This window comes from Prionailurus viverrinus, chromosome B4, assembly GCF_022837055.1.
Source record: "Prionailurus viverrinus isolate Anna chromosome B4, UM_Priviv_1.0, whole genome shotgun sequence".
Taxonomy (NCBI): Eukaryota; Metazoa; Chordata; class Mammalia; order Carnivora; family Felidae; genus Prionailurus; species Prionailurus viverrinus.
The window spans coordinates 32207896-32228025 of NC_062567.1; the positions used below are offsets into that span (position 1 = coordinate 32207896).

The window sequence follows — 20130 nt, forward strand, 5'->3', positions numbered from 1 at the left end:
AGGAACGAAGCCCAGAGGCCATGCGATCCTATGACAGAATGGTGGGTTTCCTAGGAACTTGGCAATTATCAAAAATAGAACCCACAGCTGAAAAGCCATCCAGGCTCTGGGATGGAGGCTTTTTCCAGTGGTTGAATACTAAAATATCTAGCAAAAAATCTAGAGACAGGTTAGTAAAGTCTGTGTGTGTCAGACTGTGCCCCTTTCACAAGGAGCCTGGGAGCCTCCTTTAACCAGAAAGTAACCAGCAGAGGAAAGACCTATAACTACCTTCACTCCCAGGAGGAGAAAAAGAATATGGCAGTCATACAGGAAGGGGCAGGACTGGTGAAATAAAGTTAGGGAGGAGAAAGGCACAGGCACCACAGTGAGCTAGGCAACCACAGGCCACATAATGATTGTAAGGATGGCCATGTGATCCCAGGGTCTGTATGTCACATTTTTGCCTACTATGTGTAAGACACCATGTTCTGTGCCAGTGAAAGCGACGGGGTTGAAAACAGCCCTGAGATAGGAGAAGGCATCTGCCAGGAGGTGTTTATAGAAAGTGGATTCAAGGCCATGAACCCTTCAGGTGTCCCAGCTTTTCCTTTATCAGATTAAGTCCTTCCAACGAAAGTCAGAGACCCTTCCTCTTCCCTAAGTTAGCAAGGGTGGGCTGGTCAGGAAGCTGATGGAAGCTGTGGACCCACCTGAGAAAAGCACCAATGGTGCTTTGCATACAACCCCATGGATGCATGTTTCTGACCAACCAACTGCTCTGTGCTAATCCTAGAAGAGTTTTCCCCAAGGGGGCCTGTTCTGAGTGAGTTCTCCTGCTTCACCCAGGATCTCAGACCTCCTCACCTTCCTCAGGACAGAGGGGAACAAGTAGTTCCAGAAGGCAATGGCATGTTTGCTGCAGTTCACACTCTCAGAGCTGCCTCTGGAGCCCAGGCATATGGTGAGTGGGAGTGAGGGCTGATTGGCACTGAACCAACCTCCTTGGAATTAAATCTCTCCTGACTGGTTTCTCATACCCCTAAATTTGTGCACACTTAACCTCACAGAAAACACAGTTCCCCAGGCCACATATCTCTCACAAATCAACAAACTCATGAACCCTGGAAATTTCCTTGGGCCCTTATTCAGATTGGGTGTCCTTTCCTTTGTGTCACAAGGGGAATGACTTCCAGCATCATTAAGGACTTCAGATAGATGGAGCTATAGACCATGTTGCCCACAGATAGCTCATAGAGAGCCTCATAACATGATCTGTAGATAACATCATGACCCATAGATTTCATTGATATCCTATAACCTCAAGAGCCATAGATACCTCATTGATATCCTCATAATAACCTCATGACCCATAGATATCCCATTGATATCCCTATGGTAACCTCATGACTCATAGATATTTTCATGACCTATAGATATCCTGTAGAGAGCCAGGGCTATATTCAGGAGACTCAGGATCCCTACCTCTCTTTTGTCCTATGCTTTTGGTTTGGTCTCTCTCTCTTTCAAAGGTTTAAGATGCAGAATAGCAGGTGAGGAGCAGGAGGTAGGAGGACAGGTGGGGAGATTAACAAGTTCCCAAGACCCCATCACTTCCTCAGGCAGCAATGCTCAGCAGCCACCAGTGGGTGATTCTCTGGTCTGTGTGGCTCAGGCCTGAGAGGAGAGCACCCCTTTCTTGTCTTCTCTTTTGCTTTCTCTTCTTTATTCTAGGCCACCTACTTTTGGGGGCAGACTGAGCAGAGAGCATACAATGCTGGGTGTCTCTGAAGTAGGGCAATGCCTGGAGTGATGAGATTGATGTCTTAAATCAGCTGGAATGGAGCTATTAAGAAGAGAGAGAATAAATAAAGACATATTTTTTAAAAATGACCCAGATTGCTGACACCCTTATTTAGAGGTGAAAAAGGATGGGTTTTCTCAAACCATTAAAGCTATATGTTTCTTAGGCCTATAACAAAGGAAGCTTTGTGACTTTTGTAAGGAAGGCATGTATTTAGACATCTTGATGTCCACCATAAGCAGCCATTGCGGCCTTCAGGCCCAAGGACTAACAGGATGACACCAGGCTTTGCTGAAACACACACCTTATTAAAATAATTCCCAGAATCCATAGACACACCAAAGGTGATACTGAATGAAAAATACAGAAGAACCTTTTGAAAAGAACATTTAATTCCTTGAGGGCAACTTCAACCTTAGACCTTCAAATCCAACATTTATTTTTTCCCAGAAAGAAAAAAATAGGAGGAACAAAACCCCTGGACCCTAGTCTGTCAAGGCTACTCTCAAGCCTAGCTGATTTCCATGAGTTTTCAAGTTGTGGTATTTTCTCCTATCAGATTCATAGCATAGGCACTGGGGATCTAAAAAGACTAAGTAGTTTCAGCAAATGCCAAGAAGTCTGTCGCTTGTCATCAAAGGCAGGAGGTGTAAACCCATAAAAGTCACAGTGCTTTGCACAGAGTATCATTAGAGGATGATATGGCTGCTAGAATCATTAGAGGACATGGGGTTCCCATCCACAGGTCAATGAGTAGCAAGTCAGACAACAGGTACTACCTGACTCCTTTCCACCCCCTGCACCTATTTATCATTGTACATGGAAAACCCGTGAATGCCTCAGGGCACAAGTAAAAGCCTGGATTATGTGGGGGAAAGACACCAACAGCCTCCTGACATAAAGGCAAGCCAACAAAATTAAATCCTTGATCTATTAAAAAAAAAATCCCTGAACTCAGTTGGAATCATGCACTGACATCCTGGGGAAGTTTAGAGGGCATAAGGAGTGGACTGGTGGCCCCAGGTATGAACACCTGTGTAGGAGAAGGCTGGCTCACAGCCAAAGGAAGAAATGTTTGTTTGTCCTGGGAAGCCACCAGGTGTGGGGTTGAGTTTGATGCCTGTGACTGCACCTCTAGGTAGGTGGCTTTTCAGACACATTGGGGCAGCTGAGCTGAGCTATTGAGAGAACCTACAACACAGTTCTCTCCAATCTCCCAAAATGTTATAAAGCTTGCTTTTCCCAGGAGGAAGAGCCTCAAGGCCAGTGAAATTCCACTTTCTTCCTGAAGTGCTCTGTGCCAGTGTGGAACTCTCTCTGCTCTCCCTGAGTGTACTGTCCTGTGCTGCTAAGTTATGTTTCTTTGTGTGTCCCTTAGCTCTTCAATCAGATCCTAAATTCCTTGAGGGCAGAACACCTCCCCATCTCTCTACCCGAGTCCCTACTCAGTCCTGGGAACACAGTACATGCTCAATAAATGTTTGTTAAATGGAATTATTGAATAATAAGGACTCCTCTAATGCCAGGGAAATGAATAAAATAAAACCAAATAATTAAATAATATCTTTGAGAGATGCTAATTTTCTTTTTGATATGCTTATAAACCACCAGTTTACTAAATGACATTCTTTATTTAAAGCGGCATGTGCACTAAGTGGGGAGCACTTTCACTGAAGCAGATTAAAAGTTAAGAACTGCAGGGTCTTAAGTAGGACCTACCACTTTCTCTACTCTGATACCTGTTAAAGAGCCCAGAATACTGTTTCTAGGTTACTTGAGGATTTTTTCTCAGCTCTTCATTTAGAATGACTATTAGGTCATCAATAGAGCTCAGCTTCATTTCTGCTTTCTTGATGCCTTCAGTGACTCATTTTCTATATTCTGCAGTGAAAAAAGGTGGCTTTTTGAAGAAAAGATTGAGTGGGGAAAAATAGGGTAAAGCCTGAATCAACCTGCCTGTGTGTGTGTGTGTGTGTGTGTGTGTGTGTGAGAGAGAGAGAGAGAGAGAGAGAGAGAGAGAGTTTAGTAGGAATTATCTTGCCAGCATGTCCAGACATGTAAGTGGGACAACAAGACAAAGTGTGGAGCTGACAACTGACTTATGAAAGGTTAAAACATTAGAATTTTGTTCCCAAGTTCTCCTGCTGAGTCCAAACTAACCCAGATATTACAGAAGACACTATTTGTGATTCTAACAAATCTTTTCTTTATATGATTTCTCACTAAGTATTCTTTCTAATCCTATTTTAGTCCAATTTCTATTTTTTAAGGATCAATGAAACAACTGATCCTGGAGAAACCAAGTGTGGGGGGTCAATGGGTGGTGTCAGAAAGAAGCTATCCCAGTATGTTGGTGGTAGGGTGGGCTGGGGTGTGAGTCCAGGAAAACCTAGACCAGAGTGCTTTTATTGTGCTCCACAGTATGTAATACTCTTGGGGACCTTGGATCAGGAGGGCACTGAGTGAGCAGAGATCAACAGAATCCTCTTGATGAAGGATTATTCAGTTATCTAGATATGAAAGAGCTAGAAATGTGCATTCTTGGGTGATGCCTACTCTAACTCCTGCTTCCTTTTCCCACGAGTCTTACATGTGATCCTCTCCAGATGTTCTAAACCCTGAGTAAGTAGCCATGTTATTCTGTTTCACAAGAGCATGTGACTATCTCAAGTACAAAGTCAGCACTGAACAGACACTTGGTTGATGTTTATGCTACTTAATTGCAATTCGGCCACAACCTGGAAGGGATAATATTCAGGATTTCAAACTGACCCTAGTTCTTGACCATGTCTAAGAATTCTGCAGATCATCTTGATTCAACAGTCTCTTCTATCTTCAGGAAGGCACATACTCAAACCATATAAGACAAGTTGTTTTGAATTATATGCAGAAGGCGAGGGGTATTTTGTTAGAAAAAAAAGCAAACAAAATCTGAACATAGAAATGGAAACCAATGGTAAATGCCATACAATATTGGATTCTTTCCTTGGTTTTGGTGCTTCAGTGCTTCTAAAGAAGGCTGATATTTTTATTTGATCACCTTTCCCCATCATTTTTAAAGAGGGTGGATGTCCTGAAAGTAAATGAAGAGGCTTTGGCTTAAGAAGCCATTGCCCAAAGAAACCACACCTCAGACTGAGTTTCAGCTTAATTTTCAAATCCCCAGTGTTTCCTACCCCTTACCCTGTCATCTGCGGACTTGGTAAAATAAATGTTTCAACAAATCATTCACCTAGTTGGGGCCTTGGCCCAATGTATGGCTAATAGCTTTAACAGCTGAGGAACTGTTCACGTATTACAGTTTGATCTTATAGTTTTAGTCGACTAACTCTTCAAAATCATAACAATGGGATAAATAACGGATGTCACAGAAAAAGAGAAATAAACTTGATATTATCCATGGTAGGAAGTAGGTGTCTGCCATTTGCTACTGGTGACCTTCCTGGTGCTTTCCATCCCAAGCTTTATCCAGTGATTGAATCAATTGCTTCTTTAGTGCTTTAATGGCCAATTCTCTCCCTAGGTATATCTAACTAGGTATTTGATAGTTCAAAATGAACCCGGCTCTGGGGTTTCCATTCGTTGCTGTGCTTGAAAATCTTGGTTGCTCTTTCCAACATCCTCTAGACTTGCCCCTTGCATTTGAAGGGAAATGCATTTTTTCTGAGTGGAAGACCCTACTCCCCCAATTTCCATGGAAACCATAGCTCCTTAGACTGGTTCAAATTCAGTGGCATTAAAGCAGCACCATGCAGACTGAATACGTTAGATTTCTAGGGGTTTTCAGACTTCAGCTTGGGAATCAGAATTCCCTGGAAAGCCTTTCCAAAGTGCAGATACTGGGTCCTAACTTTGGAACTTCTCATTCAGTGGCTTGGAGGGAATTAGAAAGCTCCATGTTTTATACTAAGATACATCAAGACTTAGGAGTCTGTGGGTTTAGAGATACAGGCCAGAGGCAAGGAGGAGGAAGGCTGAAGGGGAAGAAGTAAGAGGGAGAGAGAGGAAGAAGGAAGAAAGGAAGAAATGGCCATGGAAAGGTCAAAGCAATTAGAGAAATTATCTGAAAGCAGGAGCATTGGGCTGGGAAGTGCTTCCATCACGAATACCCAAGTATGAAGTTGTTTCAGCTTAAGGAGCATACGTGCATGTGCATGTGTGTATGTGTCTGCACACATGCACATGCACACACACACAACATGGCCATTTTTGGGAAGGTGCTGGGAAAATCAGAGAGGCATGTCCCATGAGCCTGGGATTGTTCCTTCACCTCTGACACTTTCTCTGTTCCCAGCTTGAGCTCTATCACATACACCCCAGGGTAGAAAGCACAACACAGCTGCTGAAAATTGGTAGTTGCAGTTGTGTGCTTCTTCTCATTCCCCACTCTGGCTGTCATTATGACAGTATTTCTTTGGGTCACATCTGGCTGGTAGGGTATCAATGACTTATGGTGGGGGAGAGGGAGGGAGTGATGAAGGAAGATCACAAAAATATATCAGGGCCACCAGCAAAGTAAATTATACCTATTCCCCCAGCCCCACACCCACCCACCCACTGCCACTCTGCCCTCAATTTGCTGCCACAGAAGTCATTCCTATAGCAACTTAAGGCATAGGGCTGAAGCTCAAGTGATGAGGCTCCAAAGCACAGTTCCATATGATCATATGTTCTATGGCCCATAGCAGAAACCTCAATGTGCAGAAGAATGTTTCTGTCCTTGGCTAGACAGAGGGATCTACCCAAGGTAGAAGAGCCACTTGGGAAATTTGATCAGCTTTGCTAAACAAAATAAATTTGCCTAAGCATATTTAGGCAAATTAGTTCAATTTAGTTCAAATTAGTCCAATTCCTTCTTTTCCTCTTAGAAATTGTTCAAACCAGTTTTGTATTGAGCATAGGCTGGAAAAATGTTTTCCAGTGTTTCATTTTAATTTGAGGGTGAGATGATTTGGCCTTTGTCTTCTTTTCAAAGTATCACAACATAGCAACAATACCATTGGAGCACAGGCTCCAGTTGTACAACCATTATTTAGTTTAGATTTACTGTTTCTCTAGACTGAACTTTTCAGTCTTAACTGGATGTTATTTATGTCTGAATTCTATACCTAGAAGCATCCCTGGCATGCAAGGAATGCTCAATAAATGTTTGCTGGGTACAAGGCTCTTGGGCAAGTTTCTAGTAGTAATTTGCAGAAGTACCCATTTCATAGCAACACAAGGTTTCAGCATGTTGACTAGAACATAGAAACTGGGAAGAAGAGTTTTGAATCGAGAGGACATGGTGCTTATGAAAAAATTAGAAGATACAATACCCTGTACCACATCTCTGTGTTGTTACAAAACTCTTATGATTTTAGGAAGAAGTCAACACCTCTCTTGGCATCAGTTCCTTTCTATCTGGCAGCTCTGTTCAACGGGAAGGCATTCACTTTCCTCTCCCTCTTCCCTGCTTTAGTGTGTAGACACTATTCCCTAAGCAGGATCTTAGGCTGTTTTCAGCATGGCCAAATAAATTTGACTATTTGAAAAACTCTGTGTGAGATGGTATTTTCAAGACTGGCAACAAGCATTTTTCACCCAAATGCTGGAGAACAACACTGGATTCTGGCAAGTCATTCCTCATGCTCAAGTAGGAGATACTATAAAGAATTATATTTTCTGGAGCTTTTACAAATAATGGACTTGACTTTGCCAGAATGGAGACAGCTCAAATATGGTGTGTATATTTGCCTGTCCCATAGGCAAAAATCTGGCACTTTAACAGCTTTAATGTTGGCAAAGTAGTGTTGGCTGCTGGATAATAAAAAGGGCATCTTGAAAGTAGAAGAAGATTTACTGTCAACTGGTTGACACTTAGGAAGTGGTATTTATAAATATGCATCACATAACCAGCAGAGTATTTTGTTAGCAGTGAAAATAATGGCAATGTATTTGTCTGATGGACGATTCTAATATGATAAGGTATGATTAACATGAGAAATAGAAATATAATAGCATGCCATAATGCTACACAATTCAATAAAAATTGTTTCTTGTTAGAAGACCAAGTATGACTTTTCTCTTTAGCCCTAAAAATTAATAATTGTGCTCTTTAGCTCTCTTTTGGGGACAGATGCAAGACAAGGATAAGAACAGAAGGAACTCCACAATGAGAAGGGGACTTGAATAGAATCCTCATGTTAGGTTTGGCCACCTCATTCACAGAGCATCAGATGCACACCAGTGTTTCTCACTACAGTAGGACAAACTGAGAGATGACATTTCTCTTAGGCTGGTGGGCAAACAGAGAGACTCATTAGGGTGCAAATTTCATGCTTTGTTTCTCAGGAAAGATCTGGAAGAAATCAAAGACATTCATCAACTATTCCACCAAGGTGTGTATGTGACCACAAAGTCATGGGGGGAATGGAAAAAGGAGATGTCAAAGAAAGGCTTGCAGCCTTCTGGACTCCTTGCCTCCACCCATCTCAAGCTACGTACCCAGTATAGCACATCTGTCCAGCCCTCCATGGTGATGCACTGGAACACTGTCAACATGGCGAAGGCAAAATTGTCAAAGTTGGTGATGCCGTGCTTGGGCCCGTCCCAGCCAGGCTTGCACACAGTGCCATTCTGGCACTGCCGCCCATGGCCAGTCTCCAGAGCACAAGGGGAAGGATCATCTTCTGCTGGAACATCTTGAATGACCAGGGGAAAAGAGAAGGAAGCAGAAGGGATGGAGAGAGATGGGCAGAGAAAGAAGGAGAGAGAAGTCAGAGAGAAAAGTGATAGGATAAGGTTGATGGGATAGGCAAAACAACCACAACAATAATGCAGAACAAGTTTTTGTTAGTTCCCCCATAGACAAATTAAACAACATATAGAACTAGGTATTCATTTAGGGTGTCATTGATTTGGCAGGTCAGTACTTTCAACTAATTGTTAGACTGAATTTTAACTTCAATAATTGATTTCAAAGACAGTAAGGCTATTATCACACTTTCTGTTGAAACATGTTGACATCATAGTCAAATGGCCAATTAAAAAATAATGATGATGCAATTACTCCAGGTGGAAAATATCCTGGAAAATGATCTTTTTCTTTTTCTTTCTCTTTCTTTGCTTTTCTTTTTTTTCTTTCTTTTCTTTTCTTTTCTTTTCTTTTCTTTTCTTTTCTTTCCTTTTCTTTTCTTTTTTTTCTTTTTTTTTTTTTTTTTTTTGGTGATAAAGTCTCTATGGACACTTCCATTGGAATATCAGAGTTTAGAGTGAAGGCTATATTGACTGGCAGACTCTTTCACATAATTAGCCAACAAATCCCATTCAGTAACATTTTCTCCACTACATGTTACATGATGCATTACCAGGCATGCAAATCATTTTACAGTGGAAGCCTTTATAAAGGATAAAAAATAAATTTTGACCATAGGAGGAAAGTATCAACCATAGCAATCTTTACTATAACCCTTGATTCCAAATACTACTGACTTTTACAGACTTGCAGCACTGCTCTTTGGTCTCCAGAATTTATACATTTCAGAAGAGATGAATCATTTTCTGACCTCTAATCAGGACAAAGTGGCAGTGGGTAATAGGGAGAATACTCAGTATGGACAGAGTTTTTTCAGAAAACCATATAACATATCTACTGTGGCTATAGACAGGGCTTGGACCAATTCCACATGCCAGGGAGAACTACTAGGAAATTAATAGTTAAGATGTGTCTTACATTTTTGGTGTGGGGATCATTGGTGAATTGAAATAAGACTTGACTGATCTAAGAATTCCCATTATGGCAAAATACTGAGAGTTGGCCCCAGCTGTGGAAGGTAATAGTTTGGAATTCACAGAAGTTTGTAAAATTAAAGACATTGTCTCATGCTTTTAGAAGGTGACAATAATAAACAGAATAGACTCCAGTCCTAACAAACAAATGATTGCCATTAATGACAGTGAATAAATATATGCCCCGGGATAGAGAATTTACTTGTAGTTCTTCATTTAGAGATAACAGGTCACCCTGGGTCTTATCTTGTTTCATATGCATCAAAACAATTACAAGTCTAGTACCTCTGTATTGAAGAATATTGGTTGGTCTTTCTCAATTTGTGGCTTCAAATTTGAAACTGTTCACCCTCAAGAGTAGGACAGGAAGAGGAATATTAATCTTAACTAAGAGACAGTTCTTATGAAAATGAGTTGAGCAGTATGGTTGAAAATATATGCCGGAGTGTGTCTTGGCTTTTTTTCTTTTTTCTCCCTTAACAGATTTATTGAAATATAATTTACATGTCTTACAATTCATCAGTGTAAATGTACAGCTCAATTATTTTTAGTAAATTTATATAGTTATACAGCCATCACCACAATCCATTTTAAAACATGTCCATCAAACTCCCAAATTCCTGTGTGCCTGTTTGCAGTCAATCCCTGCTCCTATCCTCAGCCCCTAGCAAACTGATCTACTTTCTGTCTCTATAGCTTTGCCTCCCTAGAAATTTCATATAAACAGAATCATATAATATGTGGCTTTTTGTGTCTATCTTCTTTCTTAGCATAATGTTTTTGTGTTCTGTGTTGTTGCATATATCAGTATAGTATATTCTTTTTTATTGCCAAGGAGTGCATTTCATTATACGCCTATCCATTCACCAGCTGATGGACATTTGGATTGTTTCCAGGTGTGCGCTATTGTGAATAGTGCTGCTTCCTGGCTTATTCTTGGCCTGGTGCTTCAGGTTGCATGTGATTCTTTCTGTGATGACCAAGTTGTAAAGGTCTTCATCACTAGTCACTGAACTGTTTGAGGGAATGACTGTCTACACCATTTTCTGACTCTAGGACCTGGCTCCCAGGAGGGCTCCATTTATGTAACTGAACTCTAGTCACAGAACTCTTCTGTGACTTTTGAATTTTTGAAGTCTTTGGAGATTTGGATGTGAGTTTAACTAATGAGAGGCTATAAAAAGAGGGACACTAAGAAGTGAATCCAAAACCTAAAGAATACATGAAAAAGTGGGCAAGAAACACCTAAAAAATTGAGAGTCTGGAAAACCAAGAAAAAAACAGATCATACGTGTTGTTGGGCTCTCACCCATTCTGGTGATGGCTTTCTACCGTGATGTGTTCAGTCACTATGATAAGTGTTGGAATGATATAGAAGATGGGAGGAAAAGAGAAGGCGGAAGAACAGAGGGATAACTTGCATTTCTTCTTCTCTTGTTTTACTTTCTAGTGAATAAAGATGCCATTAATCTTTGTATTATGACTGCTCATCTTACAGCCTTCCCTGTGTTCTCTCTTCCTGAAACAGACAAAAATAAGGAAAAAGTGAAGGTTGCCAAAGTGAGTTCTGAGTGTCCTCAAGGAAGAAAAACATATTTTAGGGTATTAAAAAATATATATGTTGAAAGGAAAATGGAATCAGGAGAAGTGATCTCATTAATAAAAAAGAAAGGGTTGAGATTCAGAGATTATTTAAGGCTAGCGCCATTCTGCTATTTTAAATCTATCTTGAACAACAATAAAAAAGATTTGAGAACAATTAAGAAGCAATGATGATCTGGTAAAAATAGGTCTCTATAAAAAGCACTAAAGGGAACACTTGAAAAATGTGAACACACACAAATCAGCAGGTCCTTGCGACATGCACTTGAGGGTGGGGGAAAAATGGCTTGAATGTGAAAATGTGTTGGTGTTCTTCTGCAGAGTCATGAAGTCCCAGGGAAGAAAGGAGGAACGTGATGTAGGAAACAGAAACAAAGATGTGGGCCCTATGTTTTAAAACAGAAGTGAAGAGAAGTAGAGTCATTCTGGAAAGTCCAAATCAAGTTTGTGGTAAAAGAATGGAGGCAAAGATTAGGAGCGATTTTAGACATGCAGTTAATACCAACAAGAATATGAAATCCTGGGAGAGTGCCAGTAAGGGGTTCCAAGGAGAAATCACCAAAGACAAAATCAATTACTTTTTTAGGACCAACTTTAAGAAGTGAATACAATGGAAGTGATTTCATTTCTAGGTTTGAGCCAACCAATTCTCTGCCAGTCTCAGGGGTAATTAGTGTGCTTGGGAGAGCTATTCAGAGTAGCCTGGCTCAGAGTATCATCAAACAGATGGGACAACCAGAAACAAAAGGTGCCGGCATATGGTGATGTATCTGTTGAGGAACTAGGAAGGCGCCTTGCAGATGCCTCCGGGATAGGAGAAAAATTGCCTCTTCAGAGACCACCTCTACAGGGAACTAGAAGGGCAGCCTAGAGGCTGAATAATGGCTCACCTGGCCAGCTCAAGACCTTTCTTCATAGAAAACATGGCTTAAAATCCAATGTGTCCTAAAATCTACAAGCACATACAATTCGTAATCTGAGAATAATCTTAGAGTGCAAAAAAGAAGAATTTGATTTAAATTCCATTAAAAATTATGACAAGGGCTCACAAGCACTTTTGAATAATCTAAATTTGCAGAATAATATGGTAATTCAATCTAAAGTCTGAAATTAAAAAAAAAATCATCCATTCTAAAGGTGGTACAAAACTCTCCAAAATACATGAAGACTGGCTTCAAAGACTACAAATTTTTGATCTCTTTGGCTGCATGAAATATGTCCAGATTCCATACACTTTTTCCTTCTTATTTGTTTTAGTCACTGTGTAGGTGGAAGAGGCCCTGATGACTGTGTTCTTTTGGGAGCAATGGAGTGGGTCCCTAGATTGTCATCAGATGGCAGATTTAGGAAGGAGGAGCTACATGAGCTCCGGATTGCAGTGTGTTGATTAAAAAGTCTTCTGCAGCCACGTGTCCTCAGCCCCTCTTCCCAGCAGGGAGCCTGGCTCTACACAGAGTGAGGTCACCTTCCTGATGGAGCTGGCATGGCTCCTCTCTTTGGGACACTTCTCTTGGTGTCTGTCCTCTGACATCCTGGCTCTTCAGGCTGATGTTCATTTTCACTGATGGGAGCTAACTTCCCTTCTGACTTGTGGAGTAAAGGGAAAACCCACCACTAAATGATCTGATGCATCTTCTGGTAGGAAGCAGGTGAGCAGGTGACATCTCAAGTATTTTTCCTGGTTTTTTTTTTTTTGTTTTTTTGTTTTGTAAATCAAGGATAGACAACAGTATGGTTCTAAATTGGCCACCCCAATTGGTGAGGCCAGTTCTAGTCTTTATCCTAAAAGTGGGGAGGCCACTATAAGTTTTAGCAGGCCAGTGGTGGCTATTTCACCAGACTGTGCAGCTGTGGCACAGAGGAGAGCATCCCACCCTGTATCTCTTTTGTTTATCATGCCTGTTGAGGCCAATGAAGGTCTGACAGTGATGCCTAGTGATTTCCAATGTTCCAGGTTGCTTATTAGCATAGGCCTTTAGAGGATCTTGCCACCAGTGAAAAACATACTTTTGCTGTTTTCCCAGCAGAATGATAGAAACCATGGGCAGTTCTGGGAGCAATGTTCCTTAGGTAAGTTGTATACAGACCTTTGGTTGCAGGGTAGGGTTGCTATCTTTAGCTCTGTGGCAGAGTTTCATCATTTCACTGTCCTCCACTTGGTATGCTGTTGATGAGAGCTACACCATAGCATATAACCCACTCTTGGGGTCTTTGACACTCAATATCCCTGTGACTGCCTGAGGACTTTGGGTCTAAAGAGTCATCAATCATTTCAATACAACTGCATAAACTTTAGACATAATACAGTAGCTCTTAAGCAGGACTTAGAATGAGATCTAATAAAGCTACACAATTAACATAAATGTATTGGCTCAGGGCTGGCTACAGACTGAAGTGAACAAAAAGAAGGATTTGAATTCAAGGGGAAAATACTACTCATTGCATTATTTGGTATTCCTTTAAGCAAAGATGAGTTTTAGCTAAAGACAAGATCTGTTCTAATATTAAAGAGCTTCTGTTTTTTTAATACGATAGCTTATTTTATACAATTATGACCCAAATAATTAGGAAGTTCTCTCTAGAGTAAAAAAAAAAATGGTCTCTTAAACAGACTCTTCATCAAAACAGTAAAAACCATTGTGTAAGCCTGTGATTATAGATTTATAGTTTTCTTGTTTGTTTGTTTTAGGACTATGGTTATGCAGCAGTGACCTAAAAACAACAAATACCCAGTCAATCCACCCAGTCAAACGAGATCATCCAGATCTGGTACTCTATTTTGGTTTCTGAATATGAATAACCATTTCATTCTTTGTCATACAGATCTGTCTCTCTTCACCATCCCAAGGCAAGAGGGGTCACATTTAATTTAATGCCTGGGCTGAATAGAAATGAGAAGCAGTACTGATGGAAAGAAATGAGGTATCTTTTAAAGCTTCAGACAGATGTTCCCATTTCTCCATCAAGATGCCAAAAACTAGAATGAAAGATCTTGTTATTGGAATAAAAAAATCACATAAATTTAACACTGCTAACCCCTTTGGGGGAAAGTACTTTTTCAAAAAGTTTTTATGTTAAACTCCTTTATATGTCTGTTTATTTTGTCAATCTCTGTTTAAATGTTTTTTTAAAGGTGCAGCTGAGATTTTAGTAACCTAAGACAGCAGTTTGTAGCATATCCCACAAACCAAAACTAGTTGTATTCAGAGAAGTGCTAAATGAGCCAGCATTTCTTGTTAACTATATTGTTTTATGGAAGGAACATAGAGAAGTCTTAAAAAGGTGGGAGGTTCTGCCTATGAATGTAGAAGCACAAAACACTGACACAGAGGAGGCAAGATGAGCCCTAGATAGTAGAAAGAACCCAGGGTTGTGATGGAGGCATCTACTGGCTGCAGGCAAAGCTGCCAGGGCTTTGAATGACAAGTGACACTGAAGGACCAATGGAATAGAGATACACACCACCACTAGGTCAGTTCTGATTCTTTTTTTTTAAAGTTTATTTATTTTTGAGACAGAGAGAGAGACAGAGTGCAAGCGGGGAAGGGGCAGAGAGAGAGGGAGACGCAGAATCTGAAGTAGGCTCCAGGCTCTGAGCTGTCAGCACAGAGCCCGACTCAGGGCTCAAATCCATGAACCGCGAGATCACGGCCTGAGCCCAAGTTGGATGCTCAACTGACTGAGCCGCCCAGGTGCCCTGGGTCAGTTCTGGTTCTTAAATTAAAATACTCAAGGTTGGCTTGGTTATGTTTTTTGAATCACACAGCTCATTTAAACTGTTTAGCAGTGCTGGATGTGAGCTGTCTAAACAGAGATCTATTTTAGTAAAAAGAAAAATTACCAAGAGAAAAACAATACCAATCTCTGCCTCTCACTTAACCATGGAATGAAAAGATGAGTCCTTGAATGGAGGAGGCCTTGCTTAGCACCACTGGTTATATGGTGGCAGTTCACCCAACTACAAGGAAAGTAGCAATGACACAGTGAAGCCTCTTGAGAGCTGGCCTCTCAGCATCTTCCTTACCTGCTATGCCCTCCTGGTTGTAGCAGGTCTTATGCATCTTTCCCATGAAGAGCTCCAGGCCAATGATAGCGTAGATGATGATGACAAATAGCACTAACAGGGCAATATGCAGCAGGGGGACCATGGCCTTGATAATGGAATTCAGAACGACTTGGAGACCTACAATGACAAAATTAGATAGTAACAGTGAGAACATCAGCTTCCACTTACTAAACCAAGTGTTGTCTCAGATGCCATACTGACATAATCTCATGTAATCTTTTTAGCAATTCTACTAGTGAGGTATCACAAGTCTGATTTTTTAGATGAGGAAACTGAGGTGTAAGGTCACAGTGAGTGACAGAACAGGGATTGATATCTAGGTTGGCCTGACTCCAAATCTTTCTTGGAGGCACATTCAAATGAAAGGACCGGCAGATGCTGTACTTCTAAGGGGAAGAACATGTTGTTTCATCCAGAACTATCCAATTTTCTAATATCCTGTCTTAGAGATAACCTAGCATCTTTTTGTCCTAGACCACCATCTCACTACAGTGAGAATTAACTTTGACTAGACACAGCTCTGCGAGGACTTGCTTATCCCTCAAGGTGGGATTACTAGATCCTGTGGCTGACCCATCTGCCAGAAAACGCACATCAGCCTGGTTGTCAGGCATCTGGGAGGGGGAACTTTGAAACTGATTCATACCCCCAGGTTACACATAGGTGGTGATACCTAAGACCTTCTCTGGATCATGTGAGTGAACCTCTCTTCCTACAGATTTCTGGCCAGGCCACTTTCCCTCAGGGCCCATATCTGGAGAACACTAGAGCCCTCCATTGAAAAGCCCCAATGAAGGGAGTTCAAGTTGAATATGTAATTTCCATTTGGGAAGATAAGAAAGTTCTAGAGATGGATGGTGGTGGTCTTTGCAAAATGTGAATATACTTAGTGTCACTGAACCATACACTTAAAATTATTATAATGGCAAAGTTTGATATGTATATATTACCACAATAAAAACTAAAAGTACTCAGATCCTGCCAGGACAAAAAAAAGTAAATGAAAAATCCTATGTAGCATATCAGTCTTGTCAGTGCATCCCAAAAGTACTGAAGGCTTGTATTATCATCTTATGGGAAGAAGGACCCCCAAACTTATGAACTCAACCATAAATGACACCAAGAATACTCCTTGTTCAAAAGAGATGTTACAAGTTTTCATTTGCAAATAGTGGAGAGACAGTTGCAGCCAGTCACCCCTAAATTACTATCAACAGTGAGTACACCAAATCTTCATGTCCTACGGCAGAAGTGGGGGAAAGGGCAGGTTCTCCTTCCTTACATCTAGGCCAGTTGTGCAGAAAATCTTGTGGCCACCTCTGACACACATATGATAGGATGCCCACCTGTGCATCACACCACACAGGGCACTTTTAGTGTCCGCATCTGACTTACCCCCCCAACCGCAGACATCCTCTCTTGTGTTGGAAGTTTCATCTTTGTATTCAGCCACTGCCCTCCCTCTGCACTGGGTAAACAAAGTCTGGGTCACCCTCTCCCCAGACCCCAAGGCAGCCACTGATGTTTTGTGATTTGGTGGAGTGATTTTCACAAGGCTAATTAGAGGAATTCTCCCCAGTTATTAAGCCAAGATGGGGAGAGGAAAAAAAATAAAAGAGAAAAGCTGGAATAATTTTACCTGTGAATTAATGAGAGTGCTTTGCAGCCTCCCATTAGAACAAGATGTTTTCAGATCCAAATGATTTCATTAATTAGCAAGTTGTACACACATTAGTGTTAAAGTATGTGAAGCCATGGAGGAAGTTGAAAACTGAATTGCAAAGCAAGTTTCAGAGGTGTCTGCTGGGGCGGGGAGCTCTCAAAGTGCTACTCACTGAAGAGGACGGAGATCTCTAGATCCAACCTATCCAGGCCATCAGTGGGCTTTGCTGCCTGGCCTTTAGTGCCACAGCCTTGGGTGGCAAGAAAGTGGTGAGAGACACAGAATGGGAATTGGTCCTCTGTGCTTTAGCCAAGGTGCTGCTCTTAGGTTAAGACCAGAGTCCTTCTTGTGTCCTTTAAGGCATTGTAGGGTCTGGCCCTATCTACTTCTCCACCCGCCCCATCCCCTGTCCTCACTCTCCACACTCCTGGCCAAACAGCTTTTCTTTTAGCCTCCAATATACTACACAGTAGACCTCAAAGATATGAGGGTTTTGTTCCAGACCACTGCAATGAAATGGATATTGCAATAAAGTGAGTCAAATGAAGTTTTAGTTTCCCAGTTCAAGTAAAAGTTATGTTTACTCTACACTGTAGTCTATTTAGTATACAATAGTATTATGCCTAAAAAACCAACGTGCATACCTTAATTAAAACATAATTTATTGCTAAAAAATGCTCACCATCATCTCAGCTTTCAGTGAGTCATAATCACTGAAATCAGATCACACATCATTATAACAAATATAATAACAATAAAAAAGCTTGAAATATTGTGAGAATTACCCAAATGTGACCAGAGACACAAAGTGAGCAAGTGCTGCTAGGAAAAGGGCTTGACAGACTTGCTTGACACAGGGTTGCCACAAGCCCTCAATTTGTCAAAAATGCAACATCTTCAAAGCACAATACAGTAAAGTGCAATAAAATGAGGTATGCCTGCACTTCGTCTACCACAGGGATGTGAAGCATGCTCCTCTCTCGGCCTGGAATTCGTCTCCACAGTCCCCTCCTACTTATCCTTCTGCTTTGGGCCCAAGCATCTCTCTTCTTGGGGATCCTTCTCCAAGCTCCCAGACAGAAGTTTCCTCTCTTATGTATCTCCTTGGAACCATTTCCCTTCCTTTGGAGCATTAGTCTCAGTTTGGAATTCTATGTTCATTAAGTGTTTTTTTTTTAATAAAGATTAAAAAAGAGAGAGAGACAGAGTGCAAGTGAAGGAGGAAAAGAGAGAGAGGGAGACACAGAATCCAAAGCAGGCTCCAGGCTCTGAACTGTCAGCACAGAGCCTGACACGGGGCTCAAACTCACAAACTGCAAGGTATGACCTGAGCCGAAGTTGGACACTTAACCAACTGAGTCACCCAGGTGCCTCTCATCAAATGATTTTTAAAGCATTTTTATTTGTCTTTCACACTGGGCTGAATTTTTGAAGACAGGGGCTGCCTGCTCTTTTTGCTGTTTTAGCACTGATGCACATGGCAGGCACTCAGTAAGTATTTTTAATTTTTTTTAATGTTTATTATATTTTGAGAGAGAGAGAGTGCATGCTGGGGAGGGGCAGAGAGAGAGAGGGAGACAGAATCCGAAGCAGGCTCCAGGATCTGAGCTGTCAGCACAGAGCCTGACATGGGGCTCAAACTCACAGACCACAAGATCATGACCTGAGCTGAAGTTGGACACTTCACCATGCCAGGCACACCTGGAACTCAGTAAGTATTTACTGAAGGAGGGGAAAACTTTAAATCTAAAGTTTGCTTTGATGGACTTTGATGCAATGGAGTGTGCTGTGCAGGTAGGGATGTGAATGGACAGCTGAGTTCCAGGGGCCTGCAAACTCAGGCAGAGATTTCTGGGTAGACTACAAAGAGGCCAAAACGAAATCACAGTAGCCTGTGGACTTCCTTTCAGCCATCAGGGACACCTGTTCCCCTGTCCCTATCTCAGTTGGAGGCCATACCTCCCACCTGAGGATCCAGGCCATGAAACCGATTGCCGAGGTCTTCCCTCTAACTGGTTATCAAGTCACGCAAGTCTGATTTTGAAGTATTTTTAGACAAGCATAAATTATTTTTACTATATAAATGATATATGAAAAATCATGTATTATAGAGAAGATCACAGAAAAAAACAGAAAATCATTGAGAAAAACAGAAAATACTTATCACAGAGAAATTAGAAAACATGGGAAGCAAAAAGAAGCAAGAAATCAGGTGGAAATAAGGTGGAATCCTTATTCCACCACCCAGAGATAGACACTGTTAGCCTTTGGTATATATTTTGGACATTTTGACTGATGAGTTGTTTTCCTCTTTTCCATCTTCTTGGTGTTCTTCATTCAGTTAACGGTCTCCTTACGTTCAGTTTTGCCCAATCTTCACGCTGTAGTTAGAATGCTCATGTTCAGGCACAGACTAGAACATGTTGCTTCCCTGATGAAAAGTCCTCTGATGATTCCCTATCACGTAACACTCACCTGCCAACTTTCATAGTTTGATCACAACTGATTCCAGTTTATACCTTACTCCTTATTCTGGGAATATACTGCACTGTCTGAAGTTCTCCGGCTTCATGCCTCCCTATTCAGCACATGCTGTTACACCTGCCTAGAATGCCATTCCCTGAGGCCTCGTCTTCTCATCTTTGTATCTTTTTTTTTTTTCAACGTTTATTTATTTTTGCGACAGAGAGAGACAGAGCATGAACGGGGGAGGGGCAGAGAGAGAGGGAGACACAGAATCGGAAACAGGCTCCAGGCTCCGAGCCATCAGCCCAGAGCCTGACGCGGGGCTCGAACTCACGCACCGCGAGATCGTGACCTGGCTGAAGTCGGACGCTTAACCGACTGCGCCACCCAGGCGCCCCTTCTCATCTTTGTATCTTAGCACATAGTAGAGACTCAATGCACACAGAGCTAAATTGCATCTGTAAGCACAGGCTGCCTTAAAAAACAGAAACTACAATGATGAAGGAATGGAAAACCATGCCTTTAAATAATCATTAGAGGAAACTAAAGATGTATTGTCAGAAAAAGATAAGACTCATAGAATGGGAAAAGCACAGGCAGGGAGGGTGATATCAATGATTTACACATGATTTAAATTGCTATTTTGAGAAAGAGGAGTTAGATGAATTGATGTAACCACAGGGATGGAACCACAACTAACTAGGAAGTTTCCAGAAAAGATTTAGATTCAACACAAATGAAAACTATTAAAAAAGTAGACCTATCTGAAGATGGAATGGGATG

At 41.4% G+C, this 20130-nt stretch overlaps 1 protein-coding gene across 13 annotated transcripts in view; it reads right to left on the reverse strand.

Annotated features, from left to right (window-relative positions):
* CACNA1C (calcium voltage-gated channel subunit alpha1 C) overlaps nucleotides 1–20130 on the reverse strand; it is a 662670-nt gene that overhangs the window by 197621 nt on the left and 444919 nt on the right. For all 13 annotated transcript variants that reach the window (XM_047867044.1, XM_047867043.1, XM_047867040.1 and 10 more), the window contains exons 6-7: nucleotides 15177–15335; nucleotides 8267–8463 (exon numbers count right to left, since the gene is read on the reverse strand). In XM_047867044.1, the coding sequence (XP_047723000.1) occupies nucleotides 8267–8463; nucleotides 15177–15335 (356 nt within the window). The remainder of the gene's footprint in view (nucleotides 1–8266; nucleotides 8464–15176; nucleotides 15336–20130) is intronic.